The following is a 25,408-nucleotide window of genomic DNA, read 5'->3' as shown; positions in this document are numbered from 1 at the left end:
TAACAAACCCATAGAAAAAGGGTTTCATTGTTTGCTTCACGCGTGATCACGTATGGGTGCAGTGTGGCGGCGCGGGTGTCAAAATGCGGAACCGATTAGAACGCTCGCCGTTAAAAATAGCGTGACGTCAAGGTCATCACAGTATATAAGCAGGAGAGGTATCGGTGCTATAAGCAGCTGCGTTATTGATGGGGTGGGCACGTATAGCTCGTACACCCGAAGAACAACATGCGTACAAAGAGCGCCGGAGGGAAGCAACGAGAATATAAACGGCGCCGGCGCGAAACGTTCCTGCGGTGCTGAATGATGTCAGCAGGTGTCGCCACGATTGCTTCCGTTCACCTTTACATCTGCGGTGTTGAGATCTTAGGCATAAATGGCAACATGTTTAAGGACAAGCCAAAGTTTTGTATTTGCGAAATTACAAATTACCAGAGACACGTACCTGATGATGACGACGACGATGATCATTTAACAGCATCCCTTTTCAAACGGGGCGGTGACAAATGGTCACCTAGCCTGCTTGAGTTAATAAAGTGTACCCTACATATTCTGCATATACTATGTCTGAACAACAATCGTGGTGACATCCAATGAACCGATGCTAAATCGGTGCGTACGAAACCGTTGCATCAACGACGGGCAAATGTGCTGCTCAGGAGCTAATGTAAAGTCATTGGCAACTGCACAGTTATGAAAGTATGGTGGCTTTAAAAAGACAACCATTCCACTCTGTGAAGATCGAATGGCAGCGAAAGTACTTTGCTTTTCGTTTAAGAGCTTTGACTGTCGTCAGCTTTCGCTGCCATTCCACCTTCGCAGAGTGGAATGGTTGTAATTTGTTTCCTGTATGTCGATATATGTATTGCCGTCGTTTATCCAAATACCAAGGTATTTATATTTGTTTACCCGAGGTATTTCTTGGCCCTGTGTTGACAATCTCCGTTCGCTGTTTTCATTGAATACCGTAACTGACTTTAACTCTAAATTTCAGACCTGAATTCTCGCCTTCCTGTCCACAGATATTAGCCAGACTTTGCATATCCCTTTGCTTGTTAGCTGGCAATACAATGTCTTCTGCATAAAACAAACCTGGAAGCTTCTGCTCTAGTACAGCACCCGTCTGTTTGTATGAGAGATAAACCCGATATTACTTCCTTCTATTGCCCTTTCCATCCTCGCCATGTACTTCATAAACAGCAGTGGGGGTAAAGGCCACCCTTGCCTCAGTCTCTTGTTAATATCACGTTTCTCCTCGCTCCTCATCCCTTCCCATTCAACGTAAACGGTATTTTCTAGTTAAATCTCTCTCAAAAGCTGTAGACAATCGTCGCGTAAGCCTTCCCCTTTCAAAAAAAATTGATCAAGTTTAAACACGTTCTGTTCCTCGTGGTTGTTTGATTTGGGTCATTGTAACACTTCAGTCGAAAGTTGTCCCTCACAAAGGACAGAAACCAGTGCCTCTTGTCCGGTTTCATAATGTCCACATTTAAATCACCAATAATAACCACTGGCGCGACTGTTTCGTGTATAAGCCACGTAAAGTGTTCACGCACAAAGTTCTCAAAGTCGGTTTTAGACGTTTCGGGGTTGATGTAAATTGTAAAGATTAACATTCCATTACGGGGCTTTACACCACACATCCGCACAGTCGGTTCTGCGTTTCTAAAGGATTTGGGACCTCAGTTCATAGGGTTGGAGATGCAAATGTTCATTTGTATAGATGGCTACACCACCGCTTCTTTCATCAGATCGCTTTTCACGAGTGACACCAGTTTATCCCGTAACTTCAATGCGTTCGTCTGACCACGTTTCAGAGAAGCCCAAAAGAGGTACATCTTTGATTATTAAATCATGAATAAGATCAATTGAATGTAAACCGAGAGACCGCACATTAAGAGCTGCAAGTGCAAGCGTGCGCGGCTCGTCAAGTATGGTCTTGCATCGTTTTGTGACCATCGTTGGGAGGAGACAATTTTCAAGTCGCCTAGGCTTATCCTGTAGGTCATGGTCGACATTTTCTTGTCGACCATGACAACATTCAGAGGCCCCGTCCAAGCGACCTACGGGCAGGATAATATATGTGGATCGAGGTAAGGCTTGATTTAGCCGCTGAACATGCACGATTTCGCCCCCTCGTCGGCGATTCTCTGAAAGTGGTTCAAGGGTTTCTACCATATAGTTCACAGGAGACGTTTGATTGACCACACGGACTTGTGAACGAGTTTCGGCGAAAGTCGAGGACTGGCGGCGGGAACCCAAAGCTAGACTAGTGAGTCCCCTCTATAGTGCCGTAATGGCCCTGAATGTATGGTAAATAAATAAAGAAATATGGTGCAGGAGTGGCCCGACGATGCTTCTGGCTCTGCTGGTCTTCCGAAGTATACGTGCGGGCAAGCTTTCAGCATTCTTCCGCGTGTACGTCAGCCTCGAACAGGGTAGTAGTCTCCGTTGTGTCAGGGCGATACGGAAGGATAGCATCCATTGTGCAGCAAGCCTCGCGTCCGTGAAGAAGAAAGTATCGGGAAAATCCCGTAGTGGTGGTGTTAGATACGGGACCTTTCCCTGAGCCTCCTTCGAGTTCACCAGACCACATCGAATCGCGTCACAGCTAACTGAGGACTGCAGAAGCACATCTAGCACGTCCCCGAGGCACGGCACGTGAAAACAAGTGGTATACGGTAGATTACGGGGTATTTAAAGTGGCCTGTTTTGAGTAGTGTAGAAGGGGTCGATCAGCCCATGTGAGAGCGGTGGAACTGAACATGCACCTGAGCCTGCATAAAGCGGAAGATCCCAGACTGAGATGAAGAAGTGTTTCAGCCAACAGTCTGAGTACCCACATTCCCTTCCCTCCTAATCCCCATCAGCGGCCCAGAGCCATCCCCTTTCTTGAAATAAAGGCTTTATTCATTCATTCATTCTTGAGTAGGGCTTCAATAACGTCAAAGAGCAAGACAACTCTGTCACTCAGCAGTGCTCTGGGGCCTCCATAGTGAAGTATGATGTCACACAACATCACGCGCAGATGCGCTGGGCAGAGGCGAAGTTTCCGTGTAGCCCGTACGATGGTCTATCGCTACAATCACCCAGCGGTTGCCGCCTGAAGTACTCGGAAGGGGCCCATAAAGAGCAACTACGACAGGGTCAAAGACGCGCCCTGCTCAACAATGGTTGCAATGAAGCAACCGAGGGACGAGGGTGATTCTTGCGGCGTTTGCAAGCGAGGCAGGAGCAGACATATCGGCGGACGAATCGGTACATAACGGAGTCGTCGGCGCGCGTATGTTTTTAGTGCTCCTGCATGCGCGCATTGTGGACCATCGCGAAACGCTGCACATATATATCCGAGCGTAGATGCCGAGGGACCACGAGTAACCATTTGCGGCCGACCGAGAGGTAGCTATACGGCAGTGTAGGAGCCCGTCGCGAACAGCAAATGACAGAAAAGCCACCACAGAAACAATCCAGTGATCCTTGTGCTTCTTCTAAAGCAGGTCCTTGATGGTAAGGGAGGACTTGCATATTGATACTTTCGGATAATTAGGCTGGCCTGACACAAGGGAGCGAGACAGGGCATCCGCGTCCTAACATTTACGGCCAGAGCGGTGCACCACTCAAATATGGAAGTGGCACTCTTGGACGCGGAGCGCCCATCGAGCGAGGTGGCCTGAAGGGTCTTTCAATGACGATAGTCAGTAGAGGGCATGGTGGTCAGTTATGACTTCGAATCGGCGCCAGTAGAGGTAAGGACGGAATGCAGTTATGGCCCAAATGACAGCAGGCAGGCATTCTTTTTCTGTAACGGAATAGTTGGCTTCCGCTTTCTTGAGTGCATGGCTGGCGAAGGCAACGACGCATTCATCGAAACCACTCTCTTGTTGAGAAAGATCAGGGCCAATGCCGACGCCACTGGCATCCGTGTGTATTTCTGTCGGTGCGCTTGGTTCGAAATGCCGAAGGATCGGAAATGAAGTTAGACAACGATGCAGCGTCATGAATGCGACATCGCAAACTGGCAGCCAGACCGAAAGGTCGTGGTTACCAGCGAGAAGCTGCGTCAAAGGTGCTGTTATGGTGTCGAAGTTGTGGATGAAACGGCGAAAGTATGAGCACAATCCGATGAAGATGCAGAGTTCTTTTGTGGTCTTCGGTCGTGGGAATTCGGCGACGGCTTGTACTTTCGTTGGATTTGGGAGCCCACCATCTTTCGAAACAACGTCGCCAAGGGTGGCTAGCTGTCGGGCAGTGAAGCGACACTTCTTTAAGTCGAGCTGGAGTCAAGCATCAGCGAGGCAAGTGAGGACGCGTTCAAGTCGGAGTAGGCCTGTGAGAAGAAAAGTCCGCGGAAAAGACGACAATGTCATCGAGATAACAAAGGCATGCCTGTCATTTGAAGCTCCGGAGGATGTTAGCCATCATTCTTTCAAAAGTGGCAGGAGCATTACACAGGCCAAAGGGCATCACGGTAAATACATATAAACCTTCAAGCGTGACGAATGCCGTTTTGGGACGATCTGCCTTGGCATCGGGACTTGCCAATAACCGGATCGCAAGTCTAAGGAGGAAAAGAATTCAGCGCCTTGTAGGCAGTCCACTGCACCGTTGATACGTGTTGAGTCGTCGACAGTCCACGCAAAAACCAATTGTATCATCTTTCTTTTTGGCCAGTACTACTGGAGAGGCCCCGGGACTTTACGAAAGCTGTATCACATCGCGTTGGTGCATGCCTCCTACATGCTCGCCGATCACACGGCACTCCGTCGCTTACACGGTATGGACGCTGGCGTATAGTGGCGCATGACTGCCACTGTCCATGTGTTAAGACTGTGAAGGTACGTTCTAACATTGCTGTTGGAGGTCAAAAGAAGTACCAAATCTGTTAAGAAGGCCGACGATCTGACCGTACTGACTTGGAGTGAGGTTGGGATCAATAGACCGAGCAAACGTTGTCACGTGCCAGCTCAGACGCATAGACAGGAAGAGCCTTGGCGTCAACCTAAAGAGGAGTAAAGTCACCAGGAAAATCCTAGACAGAGCTCGTGTCAAATTCGTCAGCAGAACCGAGTCACTCGCCATAGTGTAAGCTTGATGGACACGAATGGGAAGAAGCGCAAAAGGAAGCAAGAAGGGATGACGGCGTGCAGCAAGTTTAGACGGCGTGAAGAGGACTGTGCAATCGTAGAAAGCAGCACAGGAAATGGGAACGAGGGTGGAAGAGAAATGAGGGATGCCGGTATCAGTGTCGACGAACCCTCGAGCAGTGGATAGAGACAAATATTCAGAAAGACTACCGCAAAATGGAGACAACGCAAGTACTGCACGGGCACGACCGACAACTGCGTGATGAGATGGGAGGAAGTCCCAGCCTAGAATGATGGCGTGACAGCAGCGGGGAAGAACAACAAACTCAACGTGGTATAAACTGTCTTGTATAGATACACGAACGGTGCATGTTCCTAAAGCTCAATTGGCTCAGCTTTGCTGTACGTAATGAAATGGCAGAAAACGGCGTCGCGATTTTTCGGACCGTACGATAAAGCTAGTCGGCAATCCCTGACACTTCAGCAACCATGTCGACAAGCGCCTGAATGGCGATAACTTCGGCATAAAGTTCAGTGACGTTCGCAAGGAATAAACGAGGGATTGAGCAGCTCGATGAGATCGCAGTTCTTACCTCCGGAACTGCATCTTTCAGTTTTTCTCCTGCACGACTGGAGAAAGACGGGTAATGGGGGATAGTGAACGTCGACTTGAAGCTGCGGGGCAGAGGAGACGAGGAATCGAAGTGCGGAACTGGTGGGGCATAGCGTGATGGGGAGTCAGGAGCGTTTCCTTGTAGTCTCGCTGGATCGGGAGGTATACCAACCCCGCCGGCGGCGGAACCATGCCACGTGGCCAGCTAAGCCACACGCGAAGCAGATGGGCCGGTTGTCTTGGGGCCGCCACTGATTGAGAACAGGGAACCCAAGCAGCGGTATATAATGCCGAGTCCGGCGTAGGGGCTGCCGAGAGGCGCAGAAACCGCTTCTCGGAGTTTAGTTCACAGCTGCAAAAGGCGACGCGCAGAAGCCGACAATTGTGGGCGTTGTAAGGATTGGGAGGTCAATTCCACCATTCGTAACCAGTTGTCAAGATTGGAGTCGGGCATGAATTAGATGGTAGCTGGCCCATGCCGTCGTCCAACTTATCAACGCTGAGGACGTTGTTGAAGGGAAGGACTGCTTCTCATCGAGAAGGAGGAATATGGGTTCATTTACAGTATCTACATAAGGACGTTGCAGTTCATCAGTCTAGCATGACTGCGAGAGAAAGTACACTGAGCAGCCGCACAACAGCGGTTTATAAACACTCGGTCCTCCCTCGATCCCTAGGTGAGGAAAACGTTCGACCAGTAGACGAGCCGCCTTTGAGCGGGAGGGCACACACACACACACTTCCGCACCGGTTTTACGGACCCCACCGAGGCCCCACGGTCTTCGCAGAACTCGGGGCTTACGTCAGGAACGGTGCGTGGGAAGGGGCCTTCAACTATGTTCCCCCGGGACCTCCCTTGCTCACAGCAGACCGGGTCGGTGGTGGCGTGTTCCGTCACAAAGCCTGGTTCGTCGAAATCATCTCGGCTCCTGCAACGGAGAGTCGAGGACGCGGCGTATTGTTCTGCGCACACAGTAGACTTAGTGACGCCGTGTGGCTAGAGGGTTGCGGTGGCTTTCCAGGAAAAGTCGACGCCACCGAGGCCAGACGGTCTTCGCAGAACTCGGGGCTTACGTCGGGAATGGTGCGTGGGAAGGGGCCTTCAATTACGTTCCCTCGGAACCTCCCTTACTCACAGCAGACCGGATCGGCGGTGGCGTGTTCCGTCACAAAGCCTGGTTCATCGAACTCATCTCGGCGCCTGCGACGGAGAGTCGAGGACGCGGCGTATTGTTCTGCGCACACAGTAGACTTAGTGACACCGTGTGGCTAGAGGGTTGCGGTGGCTTTCCAGGAAAAGTTGACGCCGCTCTCCCACCTGGCTGGCAAAATTTGCACCTCAGCGGGCCGTTCTTAACAGCGTGTAGTGCGCAACCGCAGGTGGATGTCTTGGCCTGGAGACGACGGCAGCGATGGAACCGGCGCCGGATATGGCTGACTAGCGAGTGGTGTACAGCATCGACCACTTACTTGTTCGTGTATATGACACCTCGGAGTTCGGAGACGAAAAGGCTCAGACACATAGGTGGGCGGCAGAAGTGATAGTTGGCGCGCTGCTTCGTCTCGAACGAATCGTTTGATTTGGATAACCCCTGGACCAATTTTAATGAAATTTGTTGCATTTGAGAGAAAGTTAAATTCTAGTAACTGTTGTAAGCGGAATTTCGATTTAGGACCTGAATTTTGTTACAAGAATTTTAAGAAATTCGAAAGTTTAAAAAAATAGAAGCACGACATTTACAAGTTCATAGCTCTGCATCAAGAATAGATATCGCGGTTCTGTAAACGGCATCCATTAGACCATTGAAAGCGGACAAATTCGATATGTCATTTTATATCTTACGTTAGTTTGTTATGTTGTCAAAAGGGTTGTGGAAAAGCTGTATTTTCATATCACACTTTTTTTACGATGATGTGTAATACAGTGAAAGCTCGTTAATTCGAACTTCAATAATTCGAATTTATGGATAATTCGAACTGTACGATTTGGTCCGGCCAAGCGCCACAGAAGTCTATGTATAAAAAAGTCCGTTAATTCGAACGCGAGAAGGTTCCCTCACGGATAATTCGAACTACGCTCGCCTGGCACACGGCCAGAGAAACGCGCCTACTGCCTACACCAAGGCTGTATTGCCTCCGAAACGGGGAGAACGGCGAGAGAAGGCAAAATCGGAAAAAATCTAACCGACGCGGGGTCAGCCAGAAGACAGCGGCGGCTGCCGCCTCTCCGTTCTACGTAACCTCCGAGACTTCTTGCCCGTTGCGAATCTCGGAGGCTTTGCAAATCTTGTACAGCTGCTAATGTGCGGAGATGGCACGGCAAGCGCCAAAACACAGCGAATCAAGTACGTCGCAGCTGCGCTTGCAATCAAGAACCAACGAATCAGGGCCTTCGCCACCTTCACATATTCGGCGTCTTTGTCTCGGCTGTCTTCATCGGTTGTGTACCTCTGTTTTCAGCATAGGAGGTATCGGCCGTCGCGATTCATTGTGATGGTGTTAAGCCTCGGCTAACGTTCGTTTCGGTGGACATCGGTGGTGTGGCACAGTCGGACCCAGAGCTTCGACTTGAAGATGGCGTGTGCCCGCGGCACACGCCATCACTTTCTGACTCGCCAAATTTCTGACATTCCCTACTGCTTCCAAATCGCAGTGTACTGTTGCTCTCCTTCACTTTCGTTAGTTCGAACTTTCGTTAATTCGAACTGAAGCGGCTTCCCCTTGCGGTTCAAATTAACGAGCTTTTACTGTATATAAATTTTGACCGCTTTAGTTGTACTATTAGATGCAACTCACATAATTGTATTATCATTTTTCGTTGCCGAGTTGCAGAGTTGAAAATTGATAGTTTCGTTTCTTGAAAATTTTCGAGTTTTGCCAATTAATAATGTATTGAGGACTTAAATCGAAAATTAGAAACCAGCAGTCACTATATTTTAAGCTTTTCTTTTAAATGCGACAAGCCTCATCAGATTTGGTGCAGTGGTTGCGGAGAAAAACGAATTCTCCTTTTAGATGTATTTAGATAGGAACACCCGAGCTAAAGCTTCCTCTTAAGCTGCAGCTGCTCCCCCGTATACGTGCGTAATGCTACTTGGGGCGGGGTGCACCTTACGTGTGGAAAAGTCACTTTGTGCACGCTTTCTGGAACTATCGGCACGGCTGCGCCTATCAATCTGCATCTGCAGCGGTCTGCCTCCAACCTCCACGCTGACCCGACTGTGCCATATTGACGAAATGATATACTTCCTGCTCAGTTGCTTCCTCCGAATATTCTACCGCGTTAGTTCGTTTGCGTCACCTAGGATTATTTCGACACATTTTCTGCAAATGTCCTATCTTGTCACATCTGCGGCACCTAGATTCGTCGTACCGGCATTTATTTGAGGAATGGTTTTTGCCACATCTCTCGCATTCACTATTCGGGCGCGACTTACTAGAAGTGGCATAGCCTCCATTTTGCTGTGTTTGTCGACTCTTCACAGCATTTATAATGCCATCCGCAGCTTCCATTAGGGCGCAGTCAGGTGCTGCTAACTGTCGGGCCAAAGCAATTTTGCACGCCTTCTCGAACGTGAAATTTTCCTCGGCGAATAACGCACACTGGCTTTCCTTCGGTCCCTCAAGGCGTCCTACAAAAACTCGCCGAAATCGCATTTTCTGGCCAGGTGCTTCAGCTCTACGATAAAGTATTCTACGCTTTCTTGTTCATGCTGAACACGCCTGTTGAATATGCATCGTTCTGCTATCACTGAACTTGAAGGGCTGCAATAACTCTTAAGCAGCTGTTTCACATCGGGAACTGTTTTCTCAGCAGGCGTGTGTGGCTCGACTAAACTTTTGAGCACTTCAAACGTTTCTGCACCAATTGCAGTCAGGAACGCCGGTGAAAATTTCGCCGGTTTTACATCATTTGCACAAATGAAAAGCTCAAAGCGTTCAAGGCATGACTCAAAGGTCTGAGTTCTTGTGTCAAACTCGCTTAACTTGCCCAAGTGAGACATTTTGCAATAGGCGAAAGCATTCAACACGTCTGCTGCGTTTCGCGAGCGTGGCTTACTCGGGTGTACAATGGCAGCCTTGGGGCGTTTCTTGACGGTCCGTCGCAGAACGCCGATATTTGCTGGAATGCTGGCGTACTCTGGGAGCAGGTGAAGTACTTCGTCCGTCACTCCAGCCGTTCGCACCACCTGGCTGCCTGCAACACTTCGTTCCTAGGCTACGCGGGCCGCCGGCCCATCTTCGTCGCCACATGAAGTAACCGATACACCACCAGTCATCCTGACAAGGAATCAGCATTCCCCGCTGAGCAACTCAGATATATAAGGCCGGTGTGACGTTACCGGTAGCATCAGATAACCGCCTACGCGGCGACACACTGGGACACCAACAGCAGGCGGCACTATCACCGCTCCGCGGCTGGCGCTCTCACGTTGCCACAACGCCTTTCGTGACATTTTTTTATCTTTTCAGTTTCGGGCATGGGATTAATCCGGCGACCAAGGTCAACTACTTCTATATAGGTGATGAAATTTTCACCCTTTTGCTGAGCGTAACCACGCAACCGTTGTTCGTGTTAAGCTTGCGCACAGCAGGGCGAATGAAGACTTCTTTGAAACTAGTCGCAAATGCTGTCCAGTTGGAAAGGTCGGATTCATGTTTCCGGAACCGGAAATTGGCGACTCCAGAAAGATAGAAGGTGACGTTAGTGCGTTTAGCTGTGTCACCCCATTTGTTAAGCGCACTCACGCAGTCTATGACGAGAGCCAATGCTCCGCGGCATGATCGTCGGAGCCGCTGAAGACAGGAGGATCTCGTTGGCGTAGAGCACCGAAGCAGGCGGCAGGCGATGCCTAGGGAGGATGAACTGCGCGGCGTCCTCAGGCACGGCAGAAATAGGAGGGAGCGTCCGGCTGCGGAGTTCCAGGTTTGAAAGGGCCCGGCACCTCCACCATACGTCGAGAAGCATTCTGGTGTAATTAATCAAGCCCTCAGAGACAGGGGCGTAGCCAGGGGGGGGGGGGGGGGGGCTTATGGGGCTTCAGCCCCCCCCCGAAATTTTTTCGTGCTGTCCATGCACCGCCGACCAAAGCGACCCCCGGCGCCGGAAATCACTCTGGATTTTGTGTAGGATGTCTTTTTCACGCTCGAAAAGACATTTAACCGCGAAGATTGCAAACTCGGGCTGGATTTCGTGGCAACGCCCATACACCGGGAGTCACATAATGCCAAGCAGTCCCATCCGAGCACAAAGTTTCAAGGGCGCTTTGATGGTGAGCGGGCTCGCCGCGGCATCTCACTGAGGCCACGGAATCTATGGAGCGCATGGATATCAATTGCGAAAATTTATAGGTATAAATCTCATAAGCTCTTGATGTGAAAGGTGCATTGAGATTCCCAAAGTTGTGCTTTTGATTTTCAATTGCGGAACTTTGTGGGTTAAATGTTGTTATAAACATTTTACGCCAAAGGTGTATTGAGTTTTCTAAAGTCTTACATCGGAACAAACAACGAGACAAGCCAAATCAACACACTAGCAGACGAGTTGACAAAGCAGGCAGCGAGGTCCAATGAGACGAAGCGTTGGGGTGGTTCATTTGTGCGTCATGTCACATAACAAAATATCAACATTTTTTTCAACCTACTCCAGAACATCCATGTCAAGACACTAAAGCCAGCCTAGGTAACTACGTTCTTATTTATTTTTTCTACTTTGACTTTTATTCGCGAGGACACATTGAGCCTCTTCAATTTCCTTTTTTTTTGTTCTCGCTACCCTACCCGCGGGCTGCCAGAGCTAGCCAGAGCGTCAAGTCAAGTATGCACCAACTCGCCCAGAAAGAAGTTTTAATGAATAGCCAGAGCGCATACGTTTTTCTCGTAGGGTCCCGACCACCGTGCGGTGCACTTCGGTGCGCGTTCGGTTTGCTCTGGCCGAGTGGATTTTCACCTCACATAGTTTTGGACGCTTTCTGGCTAGCAGACGAGAAAAAAACATGGTCGCTCGCCGCCATCACTGTGGGGACTCGAAGGATTGCACCGCATTCCTTGACTGGAACCTTTTCGGAAGTCTTGTTTCGCTGCTGTAGGATACTGAGCAGTATGCGTATGGTTCTCAGTGGACCAAGCGTCTCATGTTTTCTGCGGTATTCCTTCCGTAGCCCCATTAGGTGCCCGAAGTAGGCATTCGATTCTGGCCAACATACTTTCCTATGCGTTTTTTTTTTCATTTCGGTGCCTCCGCCTCACAAAAAAAAAAAAATACATTGTTGTGGCGCAGCGAATTGTCGCATGGTGAAAGTTCGATTTTGATACTTCTTTTGCGGAAAGTAATGGGCGACGGGACGCTTCAGTTGCCGGATACGTTTATTATATTATTGCGACAGCAATTATATGGACACTCCAGGCGCATTCCTGCCGTCGCCGTCGCCCTCATGTTTCGTATAAAGTCCAAAAGTGATAACATCGTGACCACGCGCTGCATGCTGTATGTGCGAGTGAAAGCGTAGGAGGGGAGATGGAATGGGTAAGCCGACGATGGTGGCTCAGTCTTGTGTGCGCAAAGGAGAAAAGCGGGGAGCAAGCGTGCCGCCTTCCGTCGCGCGCAATACATCGGGGGGAGTGGATGGAATGGGGGCGGAATCTAGGATTCTGTGAATCTATGATTGTGCAACATGTTTATTTGCCTTGTTTGACGCATTATGTACAGTTACTCCTTCTTACATACATAGACTCATTGGAGACTTATACGTATACTTAAATATCTTGTTGCGAGGTTTTGTGTATACATGCAGTGAACTTTGTTTCCAGTGACACTTTTTTGTCCTTTATCAAGCCGTATTTTCACATTTGTATATCCCATTGTATCTTTGCATGTCTAATGTACGAGGGCGAGTCAAATGAAAGTGAGTCTACCCTAACCGCGCAATAATGGTTCGGTTCATTATCTGCGAGGCATGCGCGTAGGAGAACGGCATGTCTCATTTACAAAAGTGATACGCAGGTGTGAAGATAAATGTTCTTTAATGCTCTCATACACTGGGTTGAATATGGTTGCGTCATATAATGGACACTTCAAAAGTTGAATAGCTCGGTGTCGTGAAGTTTTTGACAGCTGAAGGTGTTTCCAAAACAGAAATTAATCACCATATGACTGCCGTGTACGTTGAACACTTCATTTCATTGACCACTGTGAAGCGTTGGAACAAACGGTTCAAAGGACGTTGCAAAGACATTCCAAGACCGGGCCAAAACCATCGTGCAATCACCCCCCCTCCCCAATTTCAAAGGTTCATGAGCTGCTGAAACAAGAACGGAGAATAAGCATCGATGAACTGGCAGACCGTCTGAACATCAGTCACGGTTCGGTTCACGCCATAATTCATGAGCTTCTCAGTTATCGGCTCTTTGGTGCGCAATGGATCCCCAAGATTTTGATCCATCGCGAGAAGGCGGAGAAGTTTCGCGCTCCCTTGACTCACCTGATCGGTTATCACAATGAGGATGACGACTTCTGGTTTGCAACTGTGATCAGGGACGAACCTTGGTGCCACTACTACGAGCCTGAAACACGACGGCAAAGCTTACAGTGGAAACATTCGAATTTACCACGCCCAAAGAACGTAAAGGCCATCATTTCCACTGGAAAAGTGTTGTTGACTTTTTTTTTTTCGATCGACAGGGTCCATTACTGATAGAATTAGCTAAATCTTGAGAGGCTATCAATTGTTTCCGATATTGTGAAACGCCAGAACGGCAGCGTGTCGCAATCAAGAACGAACAACGTGGAAAATTGACGAATGGGGTCATCTTGTTCCACGACAATGCCTGTCCCCACATCGCTTATGTGGCTAGTACAAAACTGGCAAAGTTCAAGTGGGAAACGCTGCAACATCCGCCATACAGCTCAGACCTGTCACCTTGCGACTTCTACATTTTGGGGCAACCGAAAAAACAGCTCAAGGGAGCCAGATACAGACTTTTTGAAGCAGCAACCCAAGGAGTTTTATAAGACGGGAATCACGCGACTCGTTAGTCAATCCCAGACAACGCAAAGACATCCTGAGGTTGTCCGCAGGATGTGGAATCGCAGATATTTGAACATCCTCAGGCCATCCTAAAATGTCCTCAACTGATCCTACTTGGATCCATTTGTCCGTCCAAAGAACATACTGTGAACATTCTTTGGACATAATGCCAGGATCATCTCTGGACCATTCCAGTACCTTTCCAGGATGTGCCTATGCACATTTAAATAAGCCGTGAATGTGATTACATACTGGTGCTGTACAATGGAATTACATGTGTAAATGTCACTGCCGACCCAAATCCATTTCTTTCCCCAAATCGCATACTGTGAACATTCTTTTGACATTCTGCCAGGACCATCTCCGGACCACTAAGGCATGTTTCCAAGACGTGCTCACGTCCACTTCTAAAGAATCCATGAATGTGATTATATGGTGGTGTTGTACCATGGAATCATTCGTGTAAATATCACTGCTGATCTACTCTTCAAATATCTCATGTACACATCACAACGCAATGCGTAACATACTTCTTTTTTCAAAAAGAAAGGCTCGCAAAAGCTTAAATATAAAATTTATTATAAAAAACATGAATACATAAGGCATCACTCTTAATGCGCGAAAAAATTGTCTTCCTGCTACAGCAATGCAAAAATGAGTAATAAACTGTAACTGAATGACTAGAAAATGAGGAATTAAAATACAATCTTTAAATATTAAAGAACGGAAAAGTAAAAATGAGTATTATAATGACGAAATTATCATTAAAACAGCAAAATGTGGAAAAAAAGTCCGTGTTGTGGTTGAAACATGCTGCACTTCAGTGAGGCCTGCGTTGTCACTCCAGCAGCTCTAGAAAAGACACACAATGAATCACAGATTCAGCGTCTCTGACTTACTTTTACAAGAGAAACAAGGGAAGCAAGTGAAAAGACATGCCAGTAACTTAACTTGGCATTTCAAGGTGTACTCTTCAATTAAAAGGGAGATTTCAGAAATTAACTCTCAATGAGGAGGAAGTAAAGGCATATACCTTCGTGAGAGAAGGTAAGGCGTGGAGATACAAAACACAAGAGAAGCAGACAACGCAAGTGCCGTTTGAGTTTTCTGGTTCTCTTCTTGTGTGTTCATGTCTATGCCTTACCTTCTGTCACAACGAACCCCTACCAAACTAACTAGTTCAACTTTCTGTAGTTCTAAGCATATACCATACTTATTCGATTATAAGGTGAGGGTGCAGTTGGGGCACCCAAGAAAAAAAAACTAGTATGAACAATAATATAAGGTGACATACAGTAGCCGACGAATTATTGAGACCCATCGGCATTCGCTAGAAATACCAAAAAGCCCAGCGCCTCAACTTACTCCTGAGGTGTCGGCGGTGAAAGTTAGCAGAATAAACTGAATGACCAGTTGGGATTATATGTGGATGTTGCCTTATGGTGTAGTATCCTAGCAGTGTGGTGCGTGCTGCCACAGAAGCCACATTTGAAGGAGAAATTCACGTAAACCCACACTTCATCTTCATTATTAAATTTTATTTTCAAATACTAAGTATGGAATGTATGCACAGAATACCATACTGGGTCACCTGCCAAAGCTTATTAGTTGCTACACCTCTCGCTGATGTCTAAAATTAGGATCACCAGAGATGTGGCACCGCTACCGCCATATTGAATAAGTCACTTAATCTATCAGCGTCGCATATAAGGTAAGGGGTAACTTCTAGACTGAGGATTTCAGAAAAAATGCCCTGCCTTCTCCTCGAATAAATACGGCAAGTGGACACTTCATGCAAACAGAAGAGTACCAGCATAAAAAAACCTGTAGCCTGGATGCTTATCCCACTAAATAATGTTAAACTGCCCAACATAATCATGTTTCAGATTGTATTTTTAAGCACTTATCAGATCAGCTGCAGGAAAACCTTTGAATTATATTTAATAGTTAAATGTTATTAGGTGGAAACCTAAATTTAATAATTACGAGAACCTATCAGAAGAAATACTCACCTGTGACTTTTTCAGACTATTTGTTATTCTTTCTAAGCTTCTCCCCAGCGTGTCTGAGCCACGTTTTTACAACGTCCTCAACTTCACTTCTTTTTACAGTTTCAAATGTGCACTTAACACTTTCTGCAACAATAAGGAGATGCTCTGTAGTTATCTTGACAGTCAGTCATGGCATAAAAGAGAGCAGGGTCGTAACAGAAAGGGTAACAAAAGATGAGTGGCTTGCAGTTTAGTTTACACAATTTAATGCTGTATATTAGCTGTCAATAAAAAATATTCCAGAATATACATTTAATTCAGTTATGTTACTTATCTGGCCATGATGGGAGGCAAAGGTTTATGAGCAGGCCAGTGATGAAATATTTTATATAGCAAGAGCAAATAGTGTCGGCTTAATAGTGGAGAAAGATTCAAACTTCACAACTTGCATGTTTCAGACATGTGGCTAGAAACCACACATGGCCTTTGAAGGTGTTGTGTGCACCCAGTGTAGCCCTCCTGATTATATTATCAGCCAACAGGTAGCACTTGTTCAATTTATATTACGCATGATGCACCTATGTGGTTCTTCACAGAAAGTGGCTCAATCGTACACATGCTCTCTTTAATGTGAGCTTATTTGGTATTCAGGCAATGTGCACATGCAGTTCTTGTCGAGACAAAATTAAAAAATGATTATAAGTCAATAGCAGAAGTACTCCTTAAAGGTGTAAGGCGTTGAAGGGCCTTAGAAAACTATCCTGGTGCACCACAGCAACCTGCTGATAGCTACATTATGTGTGTAGTTTAACGCTAGAAGTCCATTTCCCTGCAGGGTGAAGGGGAAGAAACTTGCCAAAAGCAGAAACAGGATACTGAAGTGTACTTACTATATATCAAGTCGCAGGTTGTCAACGACAAGAACTTCTTCTTTCTTTTTTGTCCGAGCCAACTATATTGAACAGCCACTTCCTGGGTCATCAGGGCTTCAAGAATGCGACGCGTAGACAAACTAACATTTCTTCCTCCTAAGGCAGCGAGTTCCCGTACCTGGAATTTACAAGGTTTTATACCATTACAGGAATACCAACATTTCAAAGAACACTAAGCAATTTTTTATAGCAGGTGAATTTTCAAGCCACCCACTGAGTGAAAGCGAGTTTCAGGCTGCAGTGCAAGGTTCAATGAAACATGATTGCAGATTTTACAGCATAAAGAATCCTAAACAAGATTTACATCTTATACCAAACATGCTACAAGTTTCTAGCATGGCACTACATTTTCATCGGTGTTTTATACCTCAGAGGTCAACGCTTAGTATCTCACAAAAAAGTTCAATGCAATTCCAAATGACAGGCAAAGTAGTAGTCTTGTTTTATTTCATTTATGCACTTAAGCACTACAATGGCACTGCAAAAGCCTTTAACATCATTGCTATACCCTTTTCAGTCTGACTGTCCACACCCATGGACAACTTTCATCCTTCTCATAAATAAACCGGAAGTGATGGGCTAATATATTTGGTGTAATGGAAAACCGAGTGCAGGTGGCAGCATATGTCAAGCGTGTAATCCTTTTGTAGCAACCAGCTTTTCAGACGATTGAAACTTTGTACATTATGTACTGCTGTACCATCAATGACAAAAATTATGAATGTGCAGTACATTTTAAATGCCACTAGATATGTAGTCATGCAAATACATAGTGGCATGTAGAAGCTTTCTAGTGGTAATGCCACTAGAAAACTGTAGAAATGGGCTCATTGTCCACGCACACGAGTTGCTGATATGAGTAATTGCTCACACCATCTGTTCAAGGAAACAACCATTTTCAGGTTTGCAAAAGACCAGTTGACATAAATACTGACTTTGAAAGGTACTGTGTTATGTTGGATCTGAGGAATATACAAGTACACTGTTCACAAAATTAGTCCCTTAAGATATGGCTATTATACATTACATTTTGTTTTTTAAGTGCAAAAAGCCAGGTACATTTCACGCTTGTATATTTTCAATATTTATTCCCCGTGATGTTATGTAATATGTAACCCCCTATGTAATGCCTGTAAAAGGGCCTTTGGCTACATGAAGAAAAAAAAACATTTTTTTACCTGGAATTAAGAACTGCAGCGCACATAAAACCTTCTACATATACAAGCAAGGATACTTGCTTATTTCATACATAGAAACCTGGAAAAGTTTACCGTGAGATATGTCAGTCAACCTCACGCTTATCAAATTCGTGTATAACAATACTCCACTAAAAACACTTACCAACTTTGACTTCATTGCATCACTTTCTGAGAGGCCTTGATCAAACAGTTCGAACTCCGTGATGTCACAAAATGGTTTTTCTAACAAATCTGCTTCAGGCTGCAGTTGTTGGTCACAAAGCTTTGCTTTTATTACGTCTAGTTGGCTTCCCAGGTGCTCGACTCTCAAGATTACCGTTTGTAGAAACCTGATGACCTGCTTAATGCCTGAAATTCACGAAGAAAATGTGTGAGGACACTCTGGCTGATCATTTAATATTCATGCAGTTGTCAGGTTTCGTTTGGTTTGTTTAGTGTGATGCAGTCCTTCATTGATAAACAAATAACTAGCTCGTAGCCAACTGTCAAAATCAGTTGACTGGTGTGGAACTTCAGCACAGTATAGTCACCCATCCTTCATTCTTGCCAAGCCCACAAGAGTGGTTGTTTTGCTATTAAAAGAGCATCAATAAAAAAATAGAATTTAATAAGCTTCTTTAGTGCCCCTTTGCTATATTGAGTTCATTGGTTGGGCTCTGGGAACCCAAAAACATTGCTCTGCCAAGCATTCTGTCCACTTTTAGTCAAAACCCGCACAGTGGTGGCACTACATCTATAAGCTATGCGAAAAACAGTGTCAAAAGGTAGCACAGGCAAGTTTTTTTCATAGGAAAATCCGATTAAATTTGCCAAACCATTTTCCTTACTGAAATGCAGCAAATATTTCAATCAGGAATTGCCGTGCTACCAATTATAATGGCAGCATATGTAAAAAGAGGTGGTACTGTATTGTTAAAGTCGCAGTGCCAATCATGTTTCGTGTTAACATCATGAAAAATGAGGAAAGGCTCTGATGTTGCATCGGTGTCACACGGCCACTTTTTATTATGACTTGAGCCCGATCCTGATAGAAATTCTCAACCACAATTGACTCCCTCCTGCAATATTGCAGGAATGAGCCAATCACAAGAGCCAATCACAACCAAGAAATTCGGTAATGATGGAAAGTGGGCTGAGCAACACTACCATTACTGCACACAATGCAGTCCAAAACATTTCTGGTTATTGAACAGCTCCTCTGCCCAAAGTAAACCAAAAGGGAGCAAACTTCCTGCTTGGGCATCTGGTCTACATTGCGACTTTATCGCATCAAACAAAATATGTTGACGTTCATACACTAGTCAATAAGCAGCAGTCAACAAGTTAACGGAGTAGACAAATGGTGCTCTAGGCCATAGTAACATTAATCCGAGCCCCAAAGAGCAACTAGCTCCCTTAAGAGGAAGCTTAGCTCGAAGGCTCCTATCTAAACACCTGGGAAAGGAGAAATCAATTTTCTCGGAAACCACTGCACCATATTTGATGAGGTTTGTTACATCGAAAAGAAAAAGGATCTAGTGACTGTTGCGAATTTTTATTTGTCGTCAATTTGTTAAATAAAAATTGGCAAAAAACACAAATTCTCAGAAATGAAACTATGATGTTTTTTGTAACTCAGAAATAAAAAATGATATCACAGTTCTGTTTATTAAACCTAATAGTCCATCTAAAGTGGACAAAATTTCTAAGCAACAAATTCATATATTTACACATGGAAAGCAACGATGAACATCTAGAAAAATAATCTATTGATGTAGCTCAAGTTTCCTTAAAGGTTGTGCAGGGCCTTCCTAGAGCATCTAGACCATGGTTTGCCTCACTGTCTTGCTTACAATTTGCTCCGTTCACTCTGAATGCATGACTCTAGACAACTTGGAAGATTACTCAATCCTCTAACACATGAAACCTCTGGCTTAATATGAATTCTTAAATGCTTACCATCATCTGAAATAGGTGCAACAGACTGACTTGAATGCCACTTCTCATTGTTGCACTGTGTATTTCCCATTTGGCTTGCTCCTTCGCATGAAAAAAAAAGAAAAATACATAATCATGTTCACCAGCAGGCCTTTAAGGTGTGTTACTGCTGAGAAGTGCTTGTGAAAGGAAGCCAGGTGTGTTACAAGACAACGTTTTGCATTTTAGCTACAACTTCAAGAGGTTCTGTAAGAAAGAAAACAGACAATGCTAGATTACGTACTTTTCATCAAAGAGTGAGCTGTGAACGATCTTTTAATGCCTGATGATTCTTGCATTGCATCTTGTTCACCTCCAGACTCAGCCTCACCCTCAGATTCTGAAGTCTCGCTAGCACACATTTGTGCACATTGCACTGCGCCTTGATCACCTAAAAAAAGGAGAGGAAACAAACCGACTCATGTGAATGACTGACAAGCATCAAATAATGTAGCAAGCAAATCATAAGGAAAATCAGTAAAGATAACTTATTCGACCATCATCAAGAAAGTACACAAAGTACAAGAGCTTGTGTCTAAGACTAAAAAAATGCAACCGGGGTTTTGCATGCCACATCTGTGACGTGGTTTTGGAGCACACCGTAGCGAGGGATTCCAAGTTAATGTTGACAACATGGTGCTCTTATGATGCACCAGAAAGCCACCGAAGCCAGGGTGAAACCTGTGACCTCGTGCTGAGCAGCACAATGCTACAGCCACTGAGCTACCATGACGGGTTGTCTCTAACACTGACTGATAGGTTTTAGTGTTCTAAAGAAACTGGAAGTGCCAAAGCAAAGGGCTCTTGTAAACCAAAAAAAAGTCAGTATCCAGAAATAAGACACTGGTTGACAATCCTCAGTCAATCTTGTCTCAATTTTACTTTGTACATCAAAATGCACGGCCGTTAAAATGCCATTAGAAACTGCTTTATGTTCCACTTTTGCAACAGCTTCAGGTACAAGCCATAGTGGAAACATGCCCTTTCAATTATTTATATGCTCCATCCTATGCTGACTGTTTTTCTATAACATGCTATGCTACCAGTAGATTTGTAAAGATTATTGTGCCATGGCCAGACATCATCTTGGAGCAGTTCCTTCTCAATATTCAATTTTTTGCAATGACAGCATTCTTAACATGCATTCCTCATATTATCAAAAGGCACAGACTTACTGCAAACATTGGGATCATTAGCCCTAGATGTTGATGCATGTGATGACTTCTTGTGAATACGTCTCCCATCCATCTTCTGTGCTTCTAAAATTGAAAAAACGACATTGAAAGGATTCGAGAAACAAGCTACAATTCCTTAGTGTACCAACCACATGCAATGTGATTTCAAAGCTCAGATGTCGCCAGTTTCTAGTGAAAGCAGAGAGCTTCATTTTACAAAGCTGTATAAAAATTTACAATGTAGAGGTGAATTTGCAAAATGGCAGGTCACTGCCCACCTGCCAGGGAAACCCACATGTGTTTTCTTTGAAGGTGCAGGCCTACTTAGCATATTAATGGGAAAAATTATGTGGCATAGAAAAATTAATACGAGGAATATAGTGAACAAAGCTTGCTAGTGTGAAAAACAAATAGTAAACATACTTTTCATCATAGAGGGCGGTGGAAGTGGTAGTCGCTGCACACTTTCCGGACTTGAGCTAAGGGCTCTTCGTTGCTTTTTTCTTTTGCCCCGTCCCAGGTCCACTTCACTCCCCAAGTCTGACCCATCTTCAGCTTGCTTGAGCTTTTGTCGCGCTGCATCATATGTTCCTACGGAAAGTGAAAAATAATGAGCATAAATTCAAGCATTGCCCCAATTCTTCAACTGAATGTAATTTTAGATAAGTTTTCTAATAATGTTACGAGATCTAGAGTTACCATGCAACCTTAAACAAATTGTTGCGTCAGTGCGTATATGAGCTTTCATTTCTGAATGAAAAAGTGATTGTCACCTAGTAAGCATGTAAAATATACAGTTGTGCCACCAAAGAAGATCTTTCTAAAGTTACTTTTTAGTTCAGAGATGTGTGCACACACTGCAATTTCAAGTACATTGCCAAAATGAACATGATTACTATGTTATGAGACATGCTGCAATAGAATTAGAAGAGAAATATAAAACTTACTGAATGTGTCTATGGGCACACATGGCACGACTTGCCAGTTGGAGGATGGAGAGGCTCCACATTTGGCTAAATACGAAACATTCTTGGAATCCTGTGGCCACAAGCAGACATCGCCATGCAGCCACTTGGTATGTACAAGAGCCAGAGAGTTGCCTTCCTCTGGAAACTTGACGACTGCATATTGATCACCTTAAAGAAAAACAATATACGTATTGTACAATTCTACATACAGGAGTTTCTTCATCATTTACATCTTCAGATGCACAAGAGGAAATACAACCAGCTTCTTTTTGAATGGAACGCGCATGCATTTTTCCGAGACCCATGTCAGAGGCCAACACCGCAGCAAGGAAGGCTTGGACACAATCAATATTCCCAGTGCTGATGAGGGACAGGGTGTCAAATATACGTCATCTTTCTTCAGGAACTTCCTTCCAATTATGTATGGCATACCTTGTGCATTATGGGCAAAGTTCTCCACCACAACTACACTTCCATCAAGGAGCTTGCAGCAGTTATTCCTCCTACTAGTGTCTAAGACAATTCCTTCCGGAAACGTCACTTTTTTGAACTGTGGCCCTTGGCAAAGAGGCACAAGAGGCCCATCTTGATGTTGTACAGTGAGCAGAGGGGAACTGCTTACAGTCATTTTTTTTCTGCACTGAAGCTTCTTTGTTTCAGCAATTCTGTTTGACAGTTGCTCCAGTGGGTGCTGCGGCTTTCTCAGAAGCTTCTTGATGGTGCCCATGTGGCTCTCAAATGGAAAGGCACTCCATGAGTCCAGTGGCCCCAAATGTCTTACATCATCTGCAAGGTGGCATAGCCCATGTACATTATGGGATACACGGTGCTGCCCATATATTTCTGCAAAGCCTCTCACAAATAACTTCAAAAGCTCCTCAGCATAGTCAAGCTCGGCAGCTACTGCGCTTTGTGATGCAAGTATGATTATTGCTACATGAAGACACAGAAAGTTTTCATACATCCCTTGTGGCACTACAGAAAACAACACCAGTGGCCCACTATAGAACAAAAAAAAAACCTGAATTCTGTTGCTTTCCAGCGATCTATGTCATGTAGACCTCTTGGACGTCGATTGAAGTCAGATGGTACAAAAAGAGAAAGCTCTGTTTGCTTGGCTGAAATGCGATTTTGTGCAGAAGCCCCTTGTCTAATCTGCTTGGGACCTCGAAACCACAACAGAAGCAGTTTTCGCATGACTCCTAGACACACAAGATGCATATAATCCAGTGGCACGTCTTTGACCAAGTCAAGTGGCAACTCCTCAAGAACTGTATTGCCAACATGGTGTTGCTCTTGAAATCGGCCTCGAAATGTGGTGTTAGTGCGCAGATTCCCACTTTTTACCGGAAAGCACACTCTCCCTTCACTGTAGAGGCCTTTCACAGTGCATTTTGTACAGCTGTAGTAGCCAGTGTGGTTTCTTACACTCAGGATAAATGCTCGTGCAGGTGCATCGCAGATGATGGCATTTATTCTGATAGGTATAACCTGTGCACCAAAACAGATGCCAGAGCTAATGATTTCCTTAACTTCATCAACAAACTGACGGAGAAACTCATTTGCATCATCTGGTTTTTTTTCGCCAAAGAAGACACCCACAACAAAAGGGTCATGAGATTCGATTTTCTTTACATGACAAAGTATTGTCCAAAATTGTTTTCTCGAGCTCTTTGCCAGAGGGAGCCCATCAACGTGAAAATTGAGAGCAAGCTCCAATGGTACATCCTTTGCTATATCTAGCAGTTCACGAAGAGGTTGCATGATACCAAAGTGGCAGTACCGCCCTCCAGCTATGTTGACTATGTTTAATGACTTTCTGGGCGTTTCTAGCAGCGTTCTTGCTGATCGTGGAAGACAAGAAAAACATTCATGACCACGCAAGATTCTCAAAAGGGCACTAACTGAGCTGTGGGAACAGCCGTACTGAATGGCCCATGCTTGTAATTGGTCGCTTAACGGCGCCACATCGTCTACCTCAGGTTGCTCTTTTTGATGCACATTCGTTTGCTTCATTTGCTCCTGTAGGCACTCAGAATCCGAACTACTGCTGCAGAACACGGCGTCGTGCTCGATGCTGGGCCGCTCACGTTGGTCGGATTCCGATGCAACATCGCTGAACAATGAGCTCCCACTAGCAGCGTCAAGTTGATTGCGCCAAGTGCTCTCTCCAGAGCCAGATGGGTGCACATTATTCTGCTCGCTATTAGTTCCAGTTTGCGATGGATTTAGGATCATAAAGAATTCATCTACTCTTCGGTTCCTCAAGCGGCGAAACCATCGGTCACTCGCCGACATGGTGCACAAGGGTACAGTACTTGGCGCTAAGCGTGAACAAGTAGTCGTCTCTAGAATACCGCAACAAACTACTCCACTTAAGGTTTTTATTTCACTAACAAATAAAATGCACTCACCTCCTTTTTCCGATTCCGAGGGCATGCCTCCGAGGAACAAAATACCACAACGGAGGTCGCTGCAAACTCTGCTGCGGTAAATACAGAAAACGCGCGAAACGCTGACTGCTGACTGGCCTTCTGCTTGGACGTGACTTGACTTTGTTGCATGCACAACGTTGCCAGCATTAGCCAATCTCAAAGGCCTTGTTTTTATGCACAACAAGTGCCGGAACCCTCCGAGATTCCCTTTTGTTGAGAGCCTGCACTAGTCTGCGCCATTTCTTCGTGCAAGCAAGCCACTGAAGCACAGCCTAAAAAAATATGAGAAAAAAGATGTTTGGGAGTGAAAAAACGTAAGAGAAACTCCCCTGAGAAATTTGTATGGTATATATAACTTTAAAAAAAACAGCAGTTGGCAACGAACACACGTACGGCTCGCGCGGGGTTGTGTTACTCCGCCTGCCAATGTCACCTTTTCAAAATGGCGTCGTGCTTAATACCTCCAGAGCGTCTGCTTTTCTTGAAGAGGCTTTTCATCGGAGGAAGCGATAAGGTGTGCAACAGAAATGAACAAAGTATATGAAGTCTGAGCATTTCAATCCTCAAAAGTCTGCGGTACAGTTCATTTTACTGCTGACCCCGTTTTACTCATGAGATTTCACTGCCGACTTAAACTTGACAATAAATAGTTGCTGCGAAGCATGCGTTTTATTTCAGCTCAATAAAAAATTTGGTTTTCACCATTCCACTATAGCATACGAGTGAAAACGTCCAAAATTACGCGCTTATAATTTAGTTTTTTTTATTACCATCTCATTTAGGTAACAGGGAAAGTTTGAAGTACGAACTATTTGCAGCCTCGTGGGGGAACAGTGGCTAGCGGTTATGAAGGCGTGGGATCAGTCTTTTTCTGGGGCGTCCAATCAAGCTTAATTGCTACCTACATTTTAGTATAAGTTTCAGCATTCTTGCCTTGGATATTTGCATAGGTTTAAGCCTGCTGCAGCTAAACTGTGGGTTTTCGAGGTATTGCACTACCACCGAAATCGGCCACTCACCTCCGCTGC

At 45.3% G+C, this 25,408-nt stretch overlaps 2 protein-coding genes across 5 annotated transcripts in view; both read right to left on the bottom strand.

Moving 5' to 3' along the window:
* The window catches only part of LOC135904623 (sn-1-specific diacylglycerol lipase ABHD11-like), a 35,279-nt gene extending 25,267 nt beyond the window's left edge, over positions 1–10,012 (bottom strand). Inside the window, exon 1 of the mRNA XM_070534039.1 lies at positions 9,758–10,012. The gene's annotated coding sequence lies outside the window, so the exon portion shown is untranslated. The remainder of the gene's footprint in view (positions 1–9,757) is intronic.
* A 4,269-nt stretch (positions 10,013–14,281) lies between these two features.
* Positions 14,282–24,586, bottom strand: LOC135901418 (uncharacterized). 4 transcript variants are annotated; one of them, XM_070534035.1, is made up of 10 exons: positions 24,360–24,575; positions 21,925–22,113; positions 21,401–21,568; positions 20,978–21,061; positions 20,047–20,193; positions 19,785–19,865; positions 17,989–18,194; positions 16,606–16,765; positions 15,737–15,859; positions 14,282–14,576 (listed from the first exon to the last, which is right to left on the bottom strand). In XM_070534035.1, the coding sequence occupies exons 1-9, from the start codon at positions 24,382–24,384 to the stop codon at positions 15,753–15,755; spliced, it is 1,167 nt and encodes a 388-aa protein (XP_070390136.1). In that variant the 5' UTR covers positions 24,385–24,575; the 3' UTR covers positions 14,282–14,576; positions 15,737–15,752. The 4 variants fall into 4 exon arrangements, with proteins under 4 accessions (XP_070390136.1, XP_070390138.1, XP_070390137.1 ...); XM_070534037.1 differs by lacking the exon at positions 15,737–15,859; XM_070534036.1 differs by lacking the exon at positions 20,978–21,061.
* Positions 24,587–25,408: the final 822 nt, after the last annotated feature.

Source organism: Dermacentor albipictus, chromosome 2 (assembly GCF_038994185.2).
Source record: "Dermacentor albipictus isolate Rhodes 1998 colony chromosome 2, USDA_Dalb.pri_finalv2, whole genome shotgun sequence".
Taxonomy (NCBI): Eukaryota; Metazoa; Arthropoda; class Arachnida; order Ixodida; family Ixodidae; genus Dermacentor; species Dermacentor albipictus.
The sequence above is the reverse complement of the archived record's forward strand: the minus strand, read 5'-3'. Positions and strand labels throughout refer to the sequence as shown.

Coding starts and splice junctions, on each gene's coding strand:
- LOC135901418 (XM_070534035.1), bottom strand. CDS start 24,384: ATGCCCTCGGAATCGGAAAAAGGAG. Junction 19,866..20,046: donor AGCTCACTCTTTGATGAAAA/GTACGTAATCTA, acceptor TTTCATGCGAAG/GAGCAAGCCAAATGGGAAAT. Junction 16,766..17,988: donor ATGCAATGAAGTCAAAGTTG/GTAAGTGTTTTT, acceptor TGTAAATTCCAG/GTACGGGAACTCGCTGCCTT.